This window comes from Osmerus mordax, chromosome 1 (assembly GCF_038355195.1).
Source record: "Osmerus mordax isolate fOsmMor3 chromosome 1, fOsmMor3.pri, whole genome shotgun sequence".
NCBI lineage: Eukaryota > Metazoa > Chordata > Actinopteri > Osmeriformes > Osmeridae > Osmerus > Osmerus mordax.
The window spans coordinates 3,687,683-3,705,872 of record NC_090050.1 but is presented as its reverse complement, the minus strand read 5'-3'; the positions used below and the strand labels follow the sequence as shown (position 1 = coordinate 3,705,872).

At 41.6% G+C, this 18,190-nt stretch overlaps 3 protein-coding genes across 3 annotated transcripts; 2 read left to right on the top strand and 1 right to left on the bottom strand.

Moving 5' to 3' along the window:
- Positions 1-10,549, top strand: csnk2a4 (casein kinase 2, alpha 4 polypeptide). Its single transcript, XM_067233127.1, has 13 exons — positions 1-103; positions 1,550-1,850; positions 2,010-2,121; positions 2,243-2,344; positions 2,446-2,496; positions 2,808-2,867; positions 3,096-3,179; positions 3,493-3,603; positions 4,302-4,403; positions 4,579-4,679; positions 6,704-6,852; positions 7,017-7,106; positions 9,106-10,549. Exons 2-13 carry the CDS (start codon positions 1,750-1,752, stop codon positions 9,222-9,224), a joined length of 1,182 nt encoding a protein of 393 aa, XP_067089228.1. The 5' UTR covers positions 1-103; positions 1,550-1,749; the 3' UTR covers positions 9,225-10,549.
- Positions 10,550-10,700: 151 nt separating this feature from the next.
- On the bottom strand, positions 10,701-15,394 carry slc2a10 (solute carrier family 2 member 10). The gene is made up of 6 exons (XM_067233118.1): positions 15,328-15,394; positions 14,354-14,412; positions 12,325-13,578; positions 11,888-12,010; positions 11,104-11,239; positions 10,701-10,991 (listed from the first exon to the last, which is right to left on the bottom strand). The coding sequence occupies exons 2-6, from the start codon at positions 14,355-14,357 to the stop codon at positions 10,898-10,900; spliced, it is 1,611 nt and encodes a 536-aa protein (XP_067089219.1). The 5' UTR covers positions 14,358-14,412; positions 15,328-15,394; the 3' UTR covers positions 10,701-10,897.
- A 1,495-nt stretch (positions 15,395-16,889) lies between these two features.
- Positions 16,890-17,951, top strand: tp53rk (TP53 regulating kinase). Its single transcript, XM_067240624.1, has 2 exons — positions 16,890-17,172; positions 17,340-17,951. Exons 1-2 carry the CDS (start codon positions 16,890-16,892, stop codon positions 17,825-17,827), a joined length of 771 nt encoding a protein of 256 aa, XP_067096725.1. The 3' UTR covers positions 17,828-17,951.
- The last annotated feature ends 239 nt before the right edge of the window (positions 17,952-18,190 follow it).

The window sequence follows — 18,190 nt, the reverse complement described above, 5'->3', positions numbered from 1 at the left end:
GAAATCACACTCAAGAGACGAGTACACAGCAGAGGGAAAGGAAGGAACTTTGTTAAAAGTCAGATTTGTTGATAAGATTTGGGATCACGACTTACTCCACAAGGTAGGTGTGGATTTGGGCATTGGGTCCGTTGTCAAATGTATGTATTCATAAAAATGTTGGAGTTGGTGTGAACAAGTGTAGCCTAGCTTTCTATATTTCAGATCGCTCGTTTAGTGAGGGTTGGCGTGCTAGCTAGCGTTAGTACAAAGCTAGCTAGCTGGTTTATGTGTTAGCTAGCTCAGACTGCTACAGTAGCCTACTAGTGAGACTCGTTCTTTAGCTACCCATTGCTACTATCTTAGCTTTAGCTAGCTCGTAGTGTGCCTCACGTTCATTAAACTAAGCATAGCCACTCGTAGTTTAGTGTAGCTAACAAACTATCATGTATTAGCATTACCATTAGCCTAAGATAGCGCTTGAAAATGTATCTTGAGTAGCAGCACCAGGGATCTGTAAACCGCCTGTGAATTGGAACTTTATTAATCTATCTAGATAGCTATCCTAGGTAGCTAGTCTAATTTGTGGTGGGCTAGCTACAGTAGCGGACGTTAATGGGCATCGGTCCGGCCAGCTAGATTATTTCTGTAGCTACAGTACACTAATCACTTCTGTATATTTTCCAAATTAGTAAATGTACTGTCCTTCCTTGATTGAAATAGTTTCATACATTACAGCAGATATGTAGGACCGGCTTCTGTTGTTAAATCTAGGAACATATGCCTATGATGGTTGACTCGACAATAGGCAATCAGAGTTTGTTGTACAGGGGAAGCAAGTCTTTAACGATGATTAGCTGTATTATGACTAGCTAGAGAATATAAATCAGCCACAAAGCAAGCCTGTAAGGTAGCAGTTAAACCTACTATAAGATGGAGAACGGTATCTAACGATTAGACTTCCATGTCTAGTCACTAGTCACCTAACTTGCTGGTGTCTGCTGGATTTTCTACCACCTTTCAGTGCATTGTACATATGCAATGTCAACACCCAAGTTGTAGGTATGTAGCTAACGTTGTCAGCTCATGGTACGTTTTCACAACCATTACTGGTATGGCGTTGGCTACGAGGGCATGACGCTGTTGTGTTGGTTTCTTAAAAAATGTTTTGTACATTTTGTTATATGTTTCTATATTTAGCCTGATGGGTTACTATCTATGACATTGAGAGAATTGATTCAGCCCTTCGTACGAGATCAATAATCACATTGCTGATCTCCATCCAGCTTCAGTAATTGTGTGTCAATACTTCATGGGTGGTGAAAGATACTATTTGTTGAATTTCAAATGTAGAGCTGTTGAACTTGTTTTAGCCTCGCAAGATTGTCAGTCTAAACTGCAAGCATAGGTGACAATATATCGCTGACTGCTGTGAAACCCGTCTTTGGAAATCTTTGAATACTTTGAGTTAGCCTCACCATCTGGGGGAGAAATTGAATACTAATTAGATTATAGATGCTGGATGAGTGCCTCATATCTAACTCATGCCTGTTTTCCCTCCCTGTTTTAGCTGTCCCAAGGCACCTCCAGTGGCCCCTTGCCCACAGCCGAGGCCCCCCTTAAACCCCTTGCCCTGTCAGGAAGAGATCTTACCCCCCCTCCTTCCCCTCCCTCCCTACCTCCCTCCCTCCCTCCCTTCCTCCTTCCTCATCCATCCTTTGCTGGTGTGGTAACAGCCTCCCCTTCCTCACCTCTGCCAAGCTGTGGGACATGTCAGGACCCGTGCCTAGCCGGGCCCGCGTGTACACAGAGGTCAACACACACCGCCCCAGGGAGTACTGGGACTACGAGTCTCATGTGGTGGAATGGGGGTGCGTAGAACACACATATGGCTGACATGATAACCAGAGGCTTTCGTGATATATTCAAACCAAAAGTCTAACGTTTCTACCTTTTGTCATCAAAGTTTTGTTGGAGGTTTTGTTTAGTCTTTAGTTGGGGGGGGCTAATGTTTTATTTCCTGTTTGCAGAAACCAAGACGACTTCCAGTTGGTGAGAAAACTGGGACGTGGGAAGTACAGTGAGGTCTTTGAAGCCATCAACATCACAAACAACGAGAAGGTGGTGGTGAAAATACTGAAGGTGGGGCCATGCAGGCGGCACTTCACACACACACACAGCCCGTACTGTGGGTGTGTGTGTGTTTATTAGACAAATACCCCAGAGTAAAATGTATCCTAATGGTGTTTATCCCCCGGTACAGCCTGTGAAGAAAAAGAAGATCAAGCGTGAAATCAAGATACTGGAGAACCTGAGAGGAGGGCCCAACATTATCTCCCTCATAGATATCGTTAAAGACCCAGTGGTGTGTAGAAACCAGGCTCCATACAATTGCTCCATAGTGAAAAATAAAAATGTCTATTCAGATGGCCTGAAATAACATGTACCCCCCCGTCCTTTTTCCAGTCCCGTACACCTGCCTTGGTCTTTGAACATGTCAACAATACTGACTTTAAGGTAAGGTCACACATCTTTTTTGTAAGTTCCCCAAGGAGATCTTCCGACATGGTGTCGCTGTATTCATATGAGAAACCTCCTTTCTTGACATGCTTTTTTCCTCCCCTGTATGTGTGGAAGGAGATACACGTCCAGCGTTGCGTCTCTTTCTTTCAGTTCATCACGGGCACATTGTGATGATGCCACAAAGTGTTGATTATATTCTTTACTGACAGAAGATACTGTACCCAAAGAAAGTGTGCAGTTAGCTTAATTCCGCCACACAGACAACCATGTAATAAACGTATACACTTTTGTGTTTGCACTGCCAGCAATTGTACCAGACTCTAACGGACTACGACATTCGATTCTACATGTACGAAATCCTCAAGGTGGGTGCCATACCGTTCATCCCTGTGGACTTCTTGAAAGAATCCTTGTTGGATTTGGGCTGAAGGGTAGGGCCTGTGATTTCCCTACCAAAGTGTGAGTGTGCACGTGGACACACAGCTGGGTAGAAAACAACCTCTGTTTTTTGTCGCCTCTGGCCATTATTGGTTTACCATGGAGAAAACACAGCCTAATCGCTGACTGATAGTGTTTTGGCTCTTGCTCTGTAGGCCCTCGATTACTGCCACAGCATGGGGATTATGCACAGGGACGTGAAACCGCACAACGTGATGATTGATCACGAACACCGCAAGGTGAGTGTTGACACGCAATGGGGTGGATGCCTGCGTCTGTTTTCCCAAACACTTTCCCAGGACACCACCAATAAAGGGCCTTGTTTAATAAATGCATTTAACTTGACTGTAAGTGGAACATATTGTACTTCTTGTGGACAGAAGGATAATTGCTGTTTGATTACGGTAGTGTCGTTGGTCAGGTGGTTTTCAATTTCAAGATATGCTATACATTGTCTTTATCCTTCAGTGCATACCTTCACTTGAATAACACTATGGGCCAAAACAATAATCATATTTTTAAATTATATACAGCAATATTCTCTGTTCTCAGCTGCGCCTTATTGACTGGGGTCTGGCTGAGTTTTACCATCCAGGACAGGAGTACAATGTCAGGGTGGCATCCCGCTACTTCAAAGGACCCGAGCTGCTAGTCGACTACCAGGTGCGTTGTCTGGTGGAACTCTTCTAGTACTCATCTAGTTTATGCGACTATCGTCTTGTCTTAAATATTGTTTTCCCTTGCCGGTGCCTGGTATTAAGTAACTCATTATTACTGCCAGAAGGTGGTGGTAATGGACCTCAAAGCTGGTTGCTGTCGCTGATATTGGGTGTTGCTGTAAACGGTAGAAACACACACAGCCAAAGACTCTTACAGCTCTCAGATAGTTCTGTGAGGATCTCCTTCAAAATAATAATGAATATAAGGTGCAGTGCAAGCTCTCCAGGTAATGCAAGCATATTAGTCTGCCAACATGTGCAGTAATTTGTGAGCGATCACCCAGAAGAAGGACCATCCATAGATCAACAATCACTGACTAGCTTTGTCACCAGACGAAGGAAGAAGATTCTGTTTTGGATTCTGCCTAATGTAGATGAGCATTGCATCAAATCAACCAACAAGACAGTTGTGAAAAGCCTGAATCGGTCTCCAAAGAACCATGGAATAGTACCGAATACACAGTTCAAATATCGAATTGTGTTTTTGCTTGAAGGGCATATCCCTAGTGTATTTGTCGTTGAAAAGTTGGGTTGAGTTATTCCTGTACAGATATGATGCTGGACTCCCATCAATAATCATCGTACATTGTTCTCATAGCCAGCACATGAACCCCCTGTCTCTCTGTTTCTTCTGTCCTCCAGATGTATGACTACAGTCTGGATATGTGGAGTCTGGGCTGCATGCTGGCCAGCATGATTTTCAGGAAAGAGCCTTTTTTCCACGGCCATGATAACTATGACCAGGTAATCTCACACACACACACACTGTCTTTTTCACTGTCTCTTGCTCCTTGTTTCTGTCTCTCTCTCACCTTGTCTGTCTTTTCTTTCTCTGCTGTGGTGTTTCTGGTCTGAATGGTAACAATACCTACAGATGAAGTGACCCATTCGTTGACCCCCACCCGTTATCTTTCCCTAGTTGGTGAGGATAGCCAAGGTGCTGGGGACTGAAGACCTGTATGACTACATTGACAAGTACAACATTGAGCTGGAACCCCGCTTCAATGACATCCTGGGAAGGTATGCGCTTGCTGTTTTAATGTTTTCTTTCTACACATGCAGTCTCTGTTTTAAAATGGTGTTAACATCAAATGGAATTTAAAACAAGAAAATTCCATGTTATAGGTGGTGTTAAAACTATTTTCATGGCTTTAAAGGGGTGATTGACTGTTTTTTTGGGGTATTTCACACTGTTCCTTAAGGTCTCCGAATAGGGTATGTAACATTGGTTGGGCTGAAAATGGCCCGGGTGCTGTTATATGCCCCTTGATACATCCTCTGAAATTTTCCCGGGAAAAAACGCTAGGTTTTCTCATTTTATGGTATTCTCATGAATATATAGATGAGCTGCGCGCTGATTGGTTGGTTTACAACGAGTGAAGCTGTGGAGCAAAGACGCAACACGGCCAACAGCACTCACTGAAACAACGAAGGTGGAGACTTGAAACAAAAACGTACAAATAAATCTATTGTGTCTACACAACACTGTTTTCAACAGATTGACTAGATATCATTTGAAATGATCACGTTAGTTGTTTCCAATTCTGTTGTCGAAGCAAACTGGATTGACTTAGGTGGGTAGAACATTACAGCTTAGCAACCAAACTATATCGTGATTCAACTCAGCTTCAATTAGCTAGATAAAAAATAACCTGCCAAAGATCTGGACAAACGTGCATCGTGAATTGTAGATTTACATGTACGGGTTATTTATTCAAATGAAACACAGTCAGGAACATGAAATAACGCGTTAGCCCCATTTCCAATAAACTAAATCATCACACATTAGCTTGTTAACGCAAGAGCATAGGTAAACTAGTTTACATGCCTACTCTAGGCGTTTTCGCTATCTAGCTGTTCTTGCATTCCTTGCAAATCAGCGTTAATAAAAAGCAGATGAGCTAGAGTCTAGTTAACATTGACTCGACGGGCATGGTAGATGTTTGTCTATAACGTAGCTCTAGCGTAGAAGATCCCTGTGCAAGCAAACAGGATTGACTTGACTTGATGGGTAACGTTAGCACTAGCTACAGATTACCAAACAAACTATCGTGATTCAACTCAGTTTCAGTTAGCTCTAGCTATCTTGCTGAAAAATAGATATGGACAAACATGCATCTTGAATTGTAGATTTACATGACAACACAGGTTATTTATTTGAATGAAACACAGTCAGGAACAAGAAATAATGTTAGCCCCATTGCCAATAAACTAAATCATCACACATTCTACCAATGCTAGATACAGGCAGGATACGTTAGCATTGCTAGTAACTGTTAGCGACAACATCATACAGCTTGCGGTTGTGATCCAACCTAAGGTCGGAACAGCACCTCTTTTCAGCAACAGCTTCATAGCAAATCCTGCTTTACATTGTCCCAGGTTTTTGAAAGTGTCCTCGGTGACTTGGTCCGAGCAAGTTAATACTTTAGGGTCGTACTTAATAGGGATATTCCCATAGATAAACATCAGCCATGCCTGTCTAGTGTCTTGTTCTTTGGGAAGATAGTGAAAAGTGTCAGGATTCCCGGTACAGCCTGGAACACTGCATTTACGGCGCTCCATTTTCAATATCTTGAAAACTTATGAACTTTCTTATTCGTAATTCCTGTGGAAGTACCGAGCAGCGTGCAGTTAGCTAAAAAAGTGTTGGAGATCTACGCGACCTCCGTTTATGTTCCTGGACCAGAAAACCTGAGGGCGGGTAAATGTAAATTTTGGGGCGTGACAAAGTTGATGCTGCAAGTTGTGACGTCACAACTTGAACTGTTTCAAAAGCTAGTGTTTGCAAGTTGCAGTTTCAAAGAGTGAAATTTTGATAGGAAAGAGGTTTCAATGGACTTTGAGATTCACTGTATGTCTATTTTACACACCAAACTGTCATTTTTCAACTATGACAAGGTAAAATCGGTTTTGCAATCAATAGCCCCTTTAACGTGACTTTTTTGGGCTCAAGGTTTCCTGGTATGAGGTAACCTCAACCCTAGTATAACCCTAGCCCCAACTGTTTTGGTTAGCCTGTCTCTGACTCATTCTCCCCGCAGGCACTCTCGTAAGCGGTGGGAGAGGTTTGTCCACAGCGAGAACCAGCACCTGGTGAGCCCCGAGGCGCTGGACTTCCTGGACAAACTGCTGCGCTACGACCACCAGGCCCGTCTGACAGCCCGCGAGGCCATGGAGCACACCTACTTCTGTGAGTAGGGAGCGCTCCCACTTATCCCTCTAGGACACGGATGGTTCAGTTTGTAGGACCAGAAACCGTGGAACCCTTTCCCGATACACTACAACACAAGGGATTTGCAGTTGTTTTAGGCTGTCATTTTTTTAAAATGACAGCCTTGTTTTTTGCCCACACAGATCCTATTGTGAAAGACCAGTCTCGAATGGCGGGTTCAGCTAACCTGCCCAGTGGGAATACAGCTGTGAGCACAGCCGGCATGATCACTGGTGAGTACACACGCACAGGAAAGAATCACCGTGTTGTTAGGAATGGGATGAAATCAAATCTAGCAGCTGACGTGTGGATTGAATTAAACCTGTTTGCTCGACTGAGATCTCTGAATCAGTGAATATCCACGTCTCATAGTGAAAATAAGCATTTAAACTAGGGCGGTCAAAGTTAACGCGTTAACGTAATCTCACTTAAACGCAATTAAAAAAAATAGTGACGTTAACACAGGTTTCTTTTTGACCCCGGGAATCGACAGCTTGGTTGACAAAACCAAGGCTGTGTGTACTGATTGTCAGGCTGACTTTAGTTATCACCGTAGTACTGAAATATAGCAAAATATCACATGCAAACAAAGCACTCAGCTAGCAGCAACAGCGTTCGCTTGGGTAATATACGGCAGACAACACTCGACAATTTGAGATTACATTTCCTAAATATATTACAATGTGTTAGGGGTGTAACGGTACATGTATTCGTACCGAACCGTACGGTAAGGGCGTACGGGTTCGGTGCATGAAATTACACGGAGAATACACGCTATAAAAATAAATAAAACTTGCGTGCAAATTAATTAATGTAATGCAGAACTACTGTTAGATACCCGTGTTCTTTAGGGACATCTAATCTGTAGCTCTGAAGCTCTGATTGGCGCCGCCGTGAGATAGGCTAGCTAGCAGCACTAAAGACAAATATGTCGAGTGGTGGCGACCCACGAGAGATAGAGGTCCCACCGGCCTTTTTGAGATTGCAAGTTTGGGAAAACTTCGGTTTCCCATTCAGTTACAGTAGTACAGGCGAGATAGTGGTGGATAAAACAAGCACTGTTTGTCGGCGTTGTTCAGCAGTTGTGGGCAGTGACGTGCAGTCTGGGTAGGCAAGGTAGGCACTGCCTACCCTGCCAAAATTCAAACGTAAACATTTTTATTAAATCATTTTATTTAATAAACTTGTATTTGTATTTTTACTGTTTATTCTTGTGATTTGTATATGCAATATGTGTGTTATTCCAATTATTTAGACGTTACGATGACGCATAATCAAATATATATATTTTTTTTGAATAAGCAGTGCTTTTACTGTCTGTTCACTGCAGACGACAAGCGAAAAACTCACTTGCGCACTTCAATCCTGTATTCTTCAACATGTACAGTACCAGTCAAAAGTTTGGACACATTTTCCCATTCAAGTGTCTAGCCTCTTACTGACACCACTGCACGTCACTGGTTGTGGGGTATGTGAGTGGAAATACGACATGCTAACGCATATAACGCATCTGGCATGTGCTAAATGACAAATATCCGACGCCATCACCCAGGTGTGCCAATCACTGGAACGAGACAAAAAAAAACTCTTAACCAGCCATTAGATACACATACAAATAGGGCAAAAGAAATACTGAAGCAATCGGAATTTACATGTCATCTTCAATGCGCCGTATTCACTCGTAGAGGAACCTGGTTTGTTTTGCTCCGTTGTACCGAACTCGTACCGAACTGTGATGTCTGAACCGCGGTATGAACCGAAACGTGACTTCAGTGTACCGTTCCACCCCTACAATGTGTTGTATGTTCAATATTGTACAGCCTGTGTAAGTGAATAAAACACACACAAAACAATTCAATTAATTGAAGTTCAAGTACACCCTTTTAATGTTATTTCACAAAAATATTGTATTGGGGTAAAATTTGAACAGATTAAATCAATTGAATAAATTTGCGATTAACCATATGAAATAATGCGATTAATCGCAATTAAATGTTTTACTCGCTTAACAGCCCTAATTTAAACATATTAACCTTATATTAAACAATAATTTTTGGCCTTATTGAATTCTTCAACTGTTTCTAAACCCAGCTGTTTACCTCAGACTTTCTTCCTATTTGATAGGATCTAACATGTAATGTATGTAATGCGCATATAACAAACAGCCACTGCCTTCATCCAAGTGCTACCAGAAAGAGGATGTATCACTCCATAGTGTTGTCCTCTACCCAGGAATCTCTGCCCTGCCGGCGTCTACTGCCCTGGGTGCGCTGACTGGCTCACCTGTCCTCTCTGCTGCCACCACTGCCATGAGCACCCCCATGCCCGCCGCTGCTAGTGTACCCCAGTAATGGATGGCTCCTCCTACTTCCTGGGGGGAGGGGGGAACCGACGGGTGCCATTCTGCCAGTCCAAGTCACCTGAACGTATTCACCGTCTGACTGTTCCTCTTCTCTGTACCCAGAATGAACGTGTTCAACCTGACATTTGAAATGAATGTTCTGTCTGTGTAGTGAAAACAAACAGGTATTCCTTTCATTTTGACAACATGATAGTAGCAAGCTAACTAATGTGTGTGTGTATGTGTGCATATGTTCACTGTCTAAAAATTAGTGATGGACATTTGTCTGTACAATATATTCCAAATACACTGGTTACACAGAACAGTTAGCAGAAAGCAAAAGGAAGGGGGTGAGTAGGACCAAACGGAGCACATTGTGACATTTGCTAATTGACAAAAGCTAAATACTTGGCAAGAACACCTGTAAACAAGTCTAAAACTGTAACCACCTCACAAAGCTTTCTTATGTGGTACACAGAAGGGTTTTGGTGCTGTTCCCTGCTCCAGGTGAGTACTCTGAAGCCTCCTCACTGCATATTCTAAAGGACACTTTTTGCCTGAATAATTTTGACTTGCCTTTCTCTTAGACTATATACCAGGCCTTTGATATGTTTCCCCTCATTTTTTTTTTTTGTACTGAAATGCTGTAGAGTGCTGAAAGAGGTTTAGTTTCGTGTTGAAATGGTCCTGATGATGCATTGTCCTTTTGATTACAAATGTATCCATTCAGGGTTATTTCTTTTTTCCTTCATACTTGCTGCTTTCCAGTTTCTTGAATTACTTCAAGTCATAACCAAAGCTTACTCAATCTTGTAAAGAGGAGACTTACCAAACATACAAAGTTCTGTGAGGGGAGAAAGAGTTACTCTTGAAAATGCATAATGTGAGCTGAATACTGATTTGTGGAGAAAAAAAATAGGTGGTGTAAAATATAAACAGATTATAATTGCACCGGAGTTGAGTTGATTGAAATGTTTCTGTACTTGCGTTTGAGGAAAGTAAGATGTTTTTCCCTTTTTTGTATTTAGTTTGTTTCAGGAGGTAGGGCTTGTGCTTGATCGCCTATGCTTAGATGTGGAAAAAAGTGTTAGTGAAGGGTTGAATTTTCCCAGTGTTTTAGTGCCAGAGATGGAAGGCTTGTGAGTGAAGACTGCTGTACATATGCATCTTTTTTCCATTGGAAATTTCTCAACATGCAATGAGTACAATACATCCAAAACCAACTCGATTATAAAGTATGAGTCCTTACATCACTGTATATATTTTTATGTCCCCATGTAGAAGACTAGTATTTGAAAAGTTGTGTAAATAAACATGTTTTATTTATCAAATGTCTCAAAACTGTGTTCCAGACTTATTGTGTATTCTGAAATTGGGTGTTCCAATGTTAACCCTCAACTAATTATTAGGAATATAATATTATAGTATCCTACAAATTCAGATTGAAAGTAATTTGCAACATGACTTTAAAAAAAAGTTTCTTTATTAATGACAAACTAATTGTACTTTTACAAACTGAAATATTGACTCACCAAATAAATATAGAACACCAGTGCAACAAATTCACAATGGTTAACAATGGTTTCCTGGCAGAGTAACCTGACAAAATTGGCAATCATGCCTGGTTTCAGATAAAATAGTATTTCATGATGATCATGGGCTTTGTATAATCCACTTACTGAATTAGGTTGCTGAGCTAACTACCTGCACTCTTTGGTAATCTGGGGAAGTGACTCTCCAACTAATGATGCTGCAGCACTTGGCCCTCTTCTGCACCCTGCGAAAAACAAGTAAGAGATCCCGCTGAGCTCACAGTTTGAAAGATCAACTTTGATCAAAACCTATTTTAAGTTGGTTACCAACTTGTTACATTGGTTACCACCTGTTACCTTTTCAGACGGAGCTCCTTGTCTATCTCCTCCAAAGACTTCCCCTTGGTTTCTGGTAGCAGGAAGTAGAAGAACACCACAGCTGCCACTCCAATCAGTCCGTAGAGAAGGAACGTTCCAGACAGACCAATCACATCTGTGAACAAACACTTGACTTTACATCTTGATAACCTTCCGTTTGTTTTCCTCTAATTGTTCAATCGGTTTGAAGACCATAAAAATGGTTAACCCGATTAGAGCCTTGGAAAAAAAAATATCCCAAGATCATTGAGACATTGCTAATGATACAAATGTTAAGATATTTTAACTTTTCCCTAAAAATTAAATTTTTCACAGTTTATTCAATAAACTGTTGTACAGTTAATAACTTTTTGGCTTTTACTACTAAAAGCCAACTTCTACTTTAAACTTATGCTGTGCAAGATACAATGTTACTAAAACATAAAATAGGCTACAAAACGTTTCAATTAAAAACATGGTTGCAAATATATGTGTACAGGACTGTGTATAGCACAAAACAAGACTGTCGTAATTTTTAAATCAATTATGTAAGGCGAAAATATTACATTTATCGGACTCTGGATGCCATTGTTGCCGGTCGCGCAGGATTCACGTACCCCTAGGTTTCAAGTAAGCTCCCGTTTTCACTTGGTTTTAAGGGGTGTATACCCTTTTGTCTTAGCCCTACCCCTAGCTCAAAGAGTTTTGTGACACCACTTGCTCTCACGTGAACGCACAAAACTTAAGGGTAAGGGGTAGTATTGGGATTCGGCCTTAGACTTACCAATGACATTCAAGAAAGAGAAAGTAACCAGTAGGTTGGCAGCCCAGTTGAAACAGTTGGTGAATGCAAACGCCCTCCCTCTAACACCAGAAGGGAATATTTCACTCAGAATGAGCCACGTCACTGTTCAATGCAAGCAAAATGTAGGATTATTATTATAGGAGGTATATTAAGGGCCAGAGAAAGTGAGTGAAGACAGATTTGTAAAATAATTTCAAGTTATACTATCAATTTCAGAAATGTTATCCAAGAGCATTCCAAATTTATTTTGATAAATGCACACCAAGGTGCATGTGCAAGAAATCATCAAAACTGTCAACATAGGCAGGAGTTAACATGCATTCTTATCTGTCTTTTTTGGGGAGTTTAAGATTTTTTAGAATTATTGGGAAAAATGTTTATAAAGATATGTTTTCCTGAACTAGAAAGATACTTACTTGGTCCAAATCCAACTGAATAGGCAATAACCACTGCCATTAGGCAGATTAAGACAATCCAGTTAACCCATCCATCATGAACATCTTGAGATGGTTCTGGAATCGAAGAGCTTGGGAAAATGTCACGCAAGTCATAGTTAACCTCCCTGGTATTTGTCGTATTCAGGTGTCTAAGAGAACTACCAATGGAAATGTCCAACACTGGCTGATTATCAGTGCTGTTGATGTCCCCAGTGCTACAGAGTCTCTTTGCGCTCAGCACAGAACGTCCGCTCAAAAGTCCGATGGTCATTAAGCACACCGCCATCACTGCACACCCGCCGATAAGGAGAGGCCTTCGGCCCACCCTGTCAGCAAACACCATGGACACTAACGTGGCGATGACCTTCACCACCCCCAGCCCCACAGACGCCAGAATGGCCGAGGAGTCACTCTGGAACCCTACCGAATGAAAGATAGTGGAGGCGTAGAGAAGGACGTTGGGCTGACCTGTGAACTGCTGGAAGAGGACCAAGCCCAGCCCAATAATAGTCCTGCTCCTCATATTGTCCTTACGCTGAAAAAGGCCTAGTGTACTGTATTTTGTGGCATGATCAAGTCTGTTGGACATGATGTCCATTTCCCTTTCTTCAGGATTTTCAATAGATTTAATAAGGCTTCTTTCACTGTGCCTTCCTGCTCTTCGGCTCACAGAGGCTCTTGCACTGCACGGAAGAAACCCAAGGGAGACTAACTGACCCAGAGTGGGTGGGATGGCTAAACCAAACATATATTTCCACCCTTCCTTGGTGTCAGCCAGGATATAATTCATTCCATAAGCTGCCAGGATGCCCACAGTGATGCCAGCTTCGTAAAGGGTCACCAGCAAGCCCCTGTGTTTGGGGGAAACCATCTCTGACACAAAGATACAGCAGGACATGGAGGAGATGCACATGGCGAAGCCAACGGTCATCCGGCCGACCACCAATGCTAGGAAGGAGCTGCAGAGCAGGACCAGGCTTCCACCCAGGATCAGGACGTTGCTGAAGAGAATCGAGTTCTTGCGTCCATGGCGGTCAATAAGACAACCACCCACCAGGGAGGCCAGCAAGGCACCCACCAGGAGGGCACTGACCACAGCCTCCTGTTGGAAGCAGGTGAGCCTGAACTCTGTCTGGAGCTGAAGCAGAGCCCCTGAGATAATACCCAGTTCATAGCCAAACACTAGGCCACCCAGTATGGATACTACACTGGAGAGGACCAGGATAGAACAACCTAGAGAGAAAATTAGTGTGTGAGTAGCAGTTTTGTTGTAAAGCCATTGCCAACTTTCAAGAAATAATGGTTCATAAAATTAAAGAACATAATGTTTTACATAGAGGGGCTTAATTGTTATTAATAATTTTACATTCAAAATTAAGATACGTGTGTGCTTTAATCAAATCAATTATACTGTTCAAAACCATCATCTATATCAGTAAAGGGAAGCATGTTTTCACTGAAATCTAACAGCAGAACAGTGTATCTCAGATCCAGGTGTGTGTGTCTTTCTTGTGCAAAATATGTTACCAGATATGTAAATCAATCTGGAATAATTCCATGCCTGTCATTGACACAAGCTAAGGAAGCTCTGTCATTCTCTGGTCAAGGTTTTATGCGTCTAGGACTGGACTCGAACTAGAACTGAATTTTGCTCTTTGCGAGAAACGATTTGCAAAGTTGTAATACAATGGCCCAGCGAGCTAGGAATACAAAATTGCGAGCTTGTAACTTCACATTTGACAATATTTTTGTGGTAACAATACATTTGAATATTTTCTCTTATTGACAAACTTGAATATTTCATTTTCACAGATTTTCCAGACAGACAACAACATGGTTGATGATGATAAGCAGAATGCAGTCGTTATCTTTCATTCTAAATATTCACAGTTGAGTGCTGATCTTTATCAACATAGGGCCTAATAAAAATATTAACTTAATTAAAACAATTTAGTACTTACATAGAATTAGGCTACTTTTAAACAAAATCGTTATATAGGCTACTTACCCATTATTCATTTCCCTTTCCACACATCTGCACCTTGCGATTGAAATTTCACGTAGGCTCTGCAAATGGTTTCCAAAATGTAATCAACCATAAAAAATAAGAAAAAAAAGTAACATGAATCTAATTTGAGAGTTACAAAATAAGAAGCGTTTGCGCCTTGCACAGGTGTCCTGTGGCTCGCGACAGAAGGGAGCACACAAGAGCCAATCCAGCTCTGTAGTCATGACAACCCCCTTGTTGTTGCACATAATTTTATTGAAGGGCACTTTGCCTCAACAACGTGTCCTGTTTAATTGATTCAATCATTTCTCAACTTGAATGTGATAAAGGGTTAAGACGTTCACATGGTTAAGAGCATGTCACATAGGCAGGTCATATGCTATCCAATGCATAGAGGAGAGGATAACATCGGGGAATTTAACGCGTAGGCCTACTGCATCAATTCTTACTAGGCTCCACTGTGGCCGGGGCCTACATATTGTGCGGAGTCAACTTGAATTAGCTTATATTGCCATAGGAGTATGCTAACCTACGTAGGCAGACTGAAAATGCTTGTGTCTGTAGGCCTACAATGCACTTTAACAAATAGGCTCTAAGCCCAAGCCTGCCTATTGTTAGCCTAACAATTGTAGCCTGTTGCACCCTGAATACCAGAAACATCCATCAATATCCCTTACACATTAACGATGTGTCCAGCCTACATCGAGAGATGACAACCATTTAAACGATTCCATCTTCATTTTAGAGTAGAAATTGTTACACAACCCAATAGGCTACAAACATAATTCAAAGTTGCATGCATGACACTTTTACAAACAGTCGATAAGCTTTTATTTTGTACGAAAAATAAAAAGTACGGTATCAGCCGTTAACATTTTATTGCTTTGTAGCCTAGTTAGTATTCCGTTAAACGACTGATAGTATATAGTGCGACTAGCTATGCACGCTTGCACAACTGAGGTCAATTAACTTACCACAATGAACATTTTGGAATGTTAAAGAAATGTCGGGGCACAAGATGCATCTTCCCATCGAGAAGTTCAAGCTACGTGGCAAAACAGGAGTCTCAAATTGCAGAACACTTCTTAGACGCTGCTTTTCCAAGTTTGACGCCAGGGGCCGACAACTTTCCCAACAACATGCCAAACTTTCCAAACACGTGGACCATTTAAAAATAATTCCTCTGACTGTTTTCATTCACGTGGTCTGTCTATGGTTTTCAGGAGAATGAGAAAATTGTAAACTTCTATATTATGTGGAGTCAGTCAATCGAGACAGTTATGGAGCGAGAGTCCCTGCGAAATGCCATTAACAATACTAGAATGTGACACTGTCCAGTAGTATTTTGCTAAATGAGAGACAACATGCTTTTCTGCTGTGAAGTGCTCTCCACAATGACATTAATCAAAAGAAATCTGACAACATAAATACACTTACCCATTCACAACAAAAAAGAGATATATTTCTACATGTACAATATAGGCCTACACACCACTGAGTGACCAAAGCATTAATCCACAACAGAACAACAATAACCCATAGTGCAGCATTAACAAAAATGTAGCATTTTAAGTCATTCACAATGGAAGAGCTCCCGACCACTAGGATCAGTGCCTAGCCCTAGTGGGTTTGGTTCTAAGTAAAATTGGCTATACTAGTGCACAGTAGTGATGGGGAGTTCGGATCATTTTACTGACTCGGTTCTTTGAATCTCGTTCAGTAAAATTAGTTGGCTCAAGATTTTATAGCCAATTCCCTGGCCTGAATACGTCCACTGCAAACATTTATCATTCTCTTGTATGCATGTAAACCAGCAGATACTATTTCAAAAGAAAAATTCCTGCATTCAAATAATGCATCATGACAGTTTGTATGAATTGAAATGGACATTTATTATCACACTAACATTTAATTATCAATTAAATTATCAATTAACAATTACACTGTTCGCCGACATGGACTGACTTCATGCAGCGCTGCAGCCGGCTGCAGGCGGCTGACTTGAAACAGTGAATTCTGGTTAGACTTTTTGTCCGACTTGAGACGGCGCCGGGGCTAGGTCACAGTGACGTAGCCATCAAAGTACCGTGAGATCGATTCGAGAACTGCCGGCTGTGTAGCCGAGCGCATTTTCTCAAGAGCAACAGCAGGGGTTCTAATGACGACACAGCTATTTCATTATTGGCCAGACTCACATACGACAACTTTGACACGTGTTTTGTAATTATTCTGACACCTCAGTTTCGCCAACGCTCAAATCCAGACCAAACTGTTTAATTGAATAAAACATTTGTTGAAGAAAGGGTTTTAGTCCGCATCTCTACTAACGGAAAGACTAAGTTGAATTATAAATAAAGTAAAGTAAGCAAACAGCGCTTGATCGGCCACGGACCCATCTGCAACCGCAAGCAAGCACACCCTACAATTTCCCCAGAAATGGTACCTTCTCTAGTTATGTATTTATTGTTTAGATTTTGGGGGTTTGATGCTGAACGTAGGTTTCCAGGTGCACACTCCCGAACAGTAGGTGGCGGTAATGCACCTCAATATCTGCCATTATAAAGGGAAAGAACAAGAATCCCAGAAAGGAATTAAAAACAGAAGCATGGCACTTCAAATGAGCATGGAATTGCCTCAGAAAGGAGAATTGGTGAAGCAAGGAGCCGAAGCTCGTATATACCGGAGAACATTTTTGGGCAAACCGACTATTGTGAAAGAAAGGTTCCCGAAATTGTACAGGCATCCTATTTTAGACGAAAAGCTCACACACCGCAGAACTGTTCAAGAGGTACGCTCAATACTCCGTTGCAGAAAAGCAGGTATGTAGCTGACAAAACGTCCTTGTAATGAAGCAATACTTTATGCTCTGACATTGACTTCGCCAGAAACTAATATTTTCTTTCCATACCAGAAGTGAATCAGCCTTAAAATGTGTTAGGCGTGCGCTCAAATACTAGTTAAACCAGCCGATTTTGTCTCACTTCAGGCATATTGGCACCAGTGGTTTACTTCGTGGACTATGCCTCCCACTGCATCTTCCTTGAGGACATAGTGGGTTCCATCACCGTCAGAGACCACATTGCTGCCATCCACCTTGCCCGGGAAAACCGGGAAGCACATCTGGGCCAACTTGCCCAGAAGATGGGTCAGATCCTGGCAAGGATGCATGACGAGGACGTAGTCCACGGAGATCTTACTACATCCAATATGCTACTGAAGTCCAGTGCAGAGAGCGGGGAAATTGATCTGGTTCTTATCGACTTTGGATTGAGCTACATCTCTGCCTTACCTGAGGATAAAGGAGTAGACATGTATGTGCTGGAGAAAGCCTTTCTGAGCACCCACCCCAACACAGAAGCCATGTTTGAGAAGCTGCTGAAGAGCTATGCAGCCTCATCCAAGAAATCCTTAGCAGTCATTAAAAAGCTTGACGAAGTTAGGTTGAGAGGGAGGAAGAGGTCAATGGTTGGTTGAAATTAACTAAATTGATTAAAAAACACTTGCTTGACAGAGTGAGATGTGGTTGAAAATGTAATGTGAAAAAAGTAACCACTGCTGTCTGCAAATACCTTTTTGTAATAAATTATTTGGTTCTGTTGATCAGAATCAGATTTAGCTGTGTTTCCAAATGGGTAACCTAATGACACAACATGGTAAGAAAAAATAGTGCTGATTATTTCATTCAGCTTGTTGATTTAATTTATTCATCGACAAATTTACACAATTAAGTTCCAATGATTTTACGGTGATATAATCCACTTATGCCGCTAAAAAGTGAACTTTGTGTGTGAAAACTGTCGAATGATCTCAAACCATTAGTTTTATTTGACATTTACA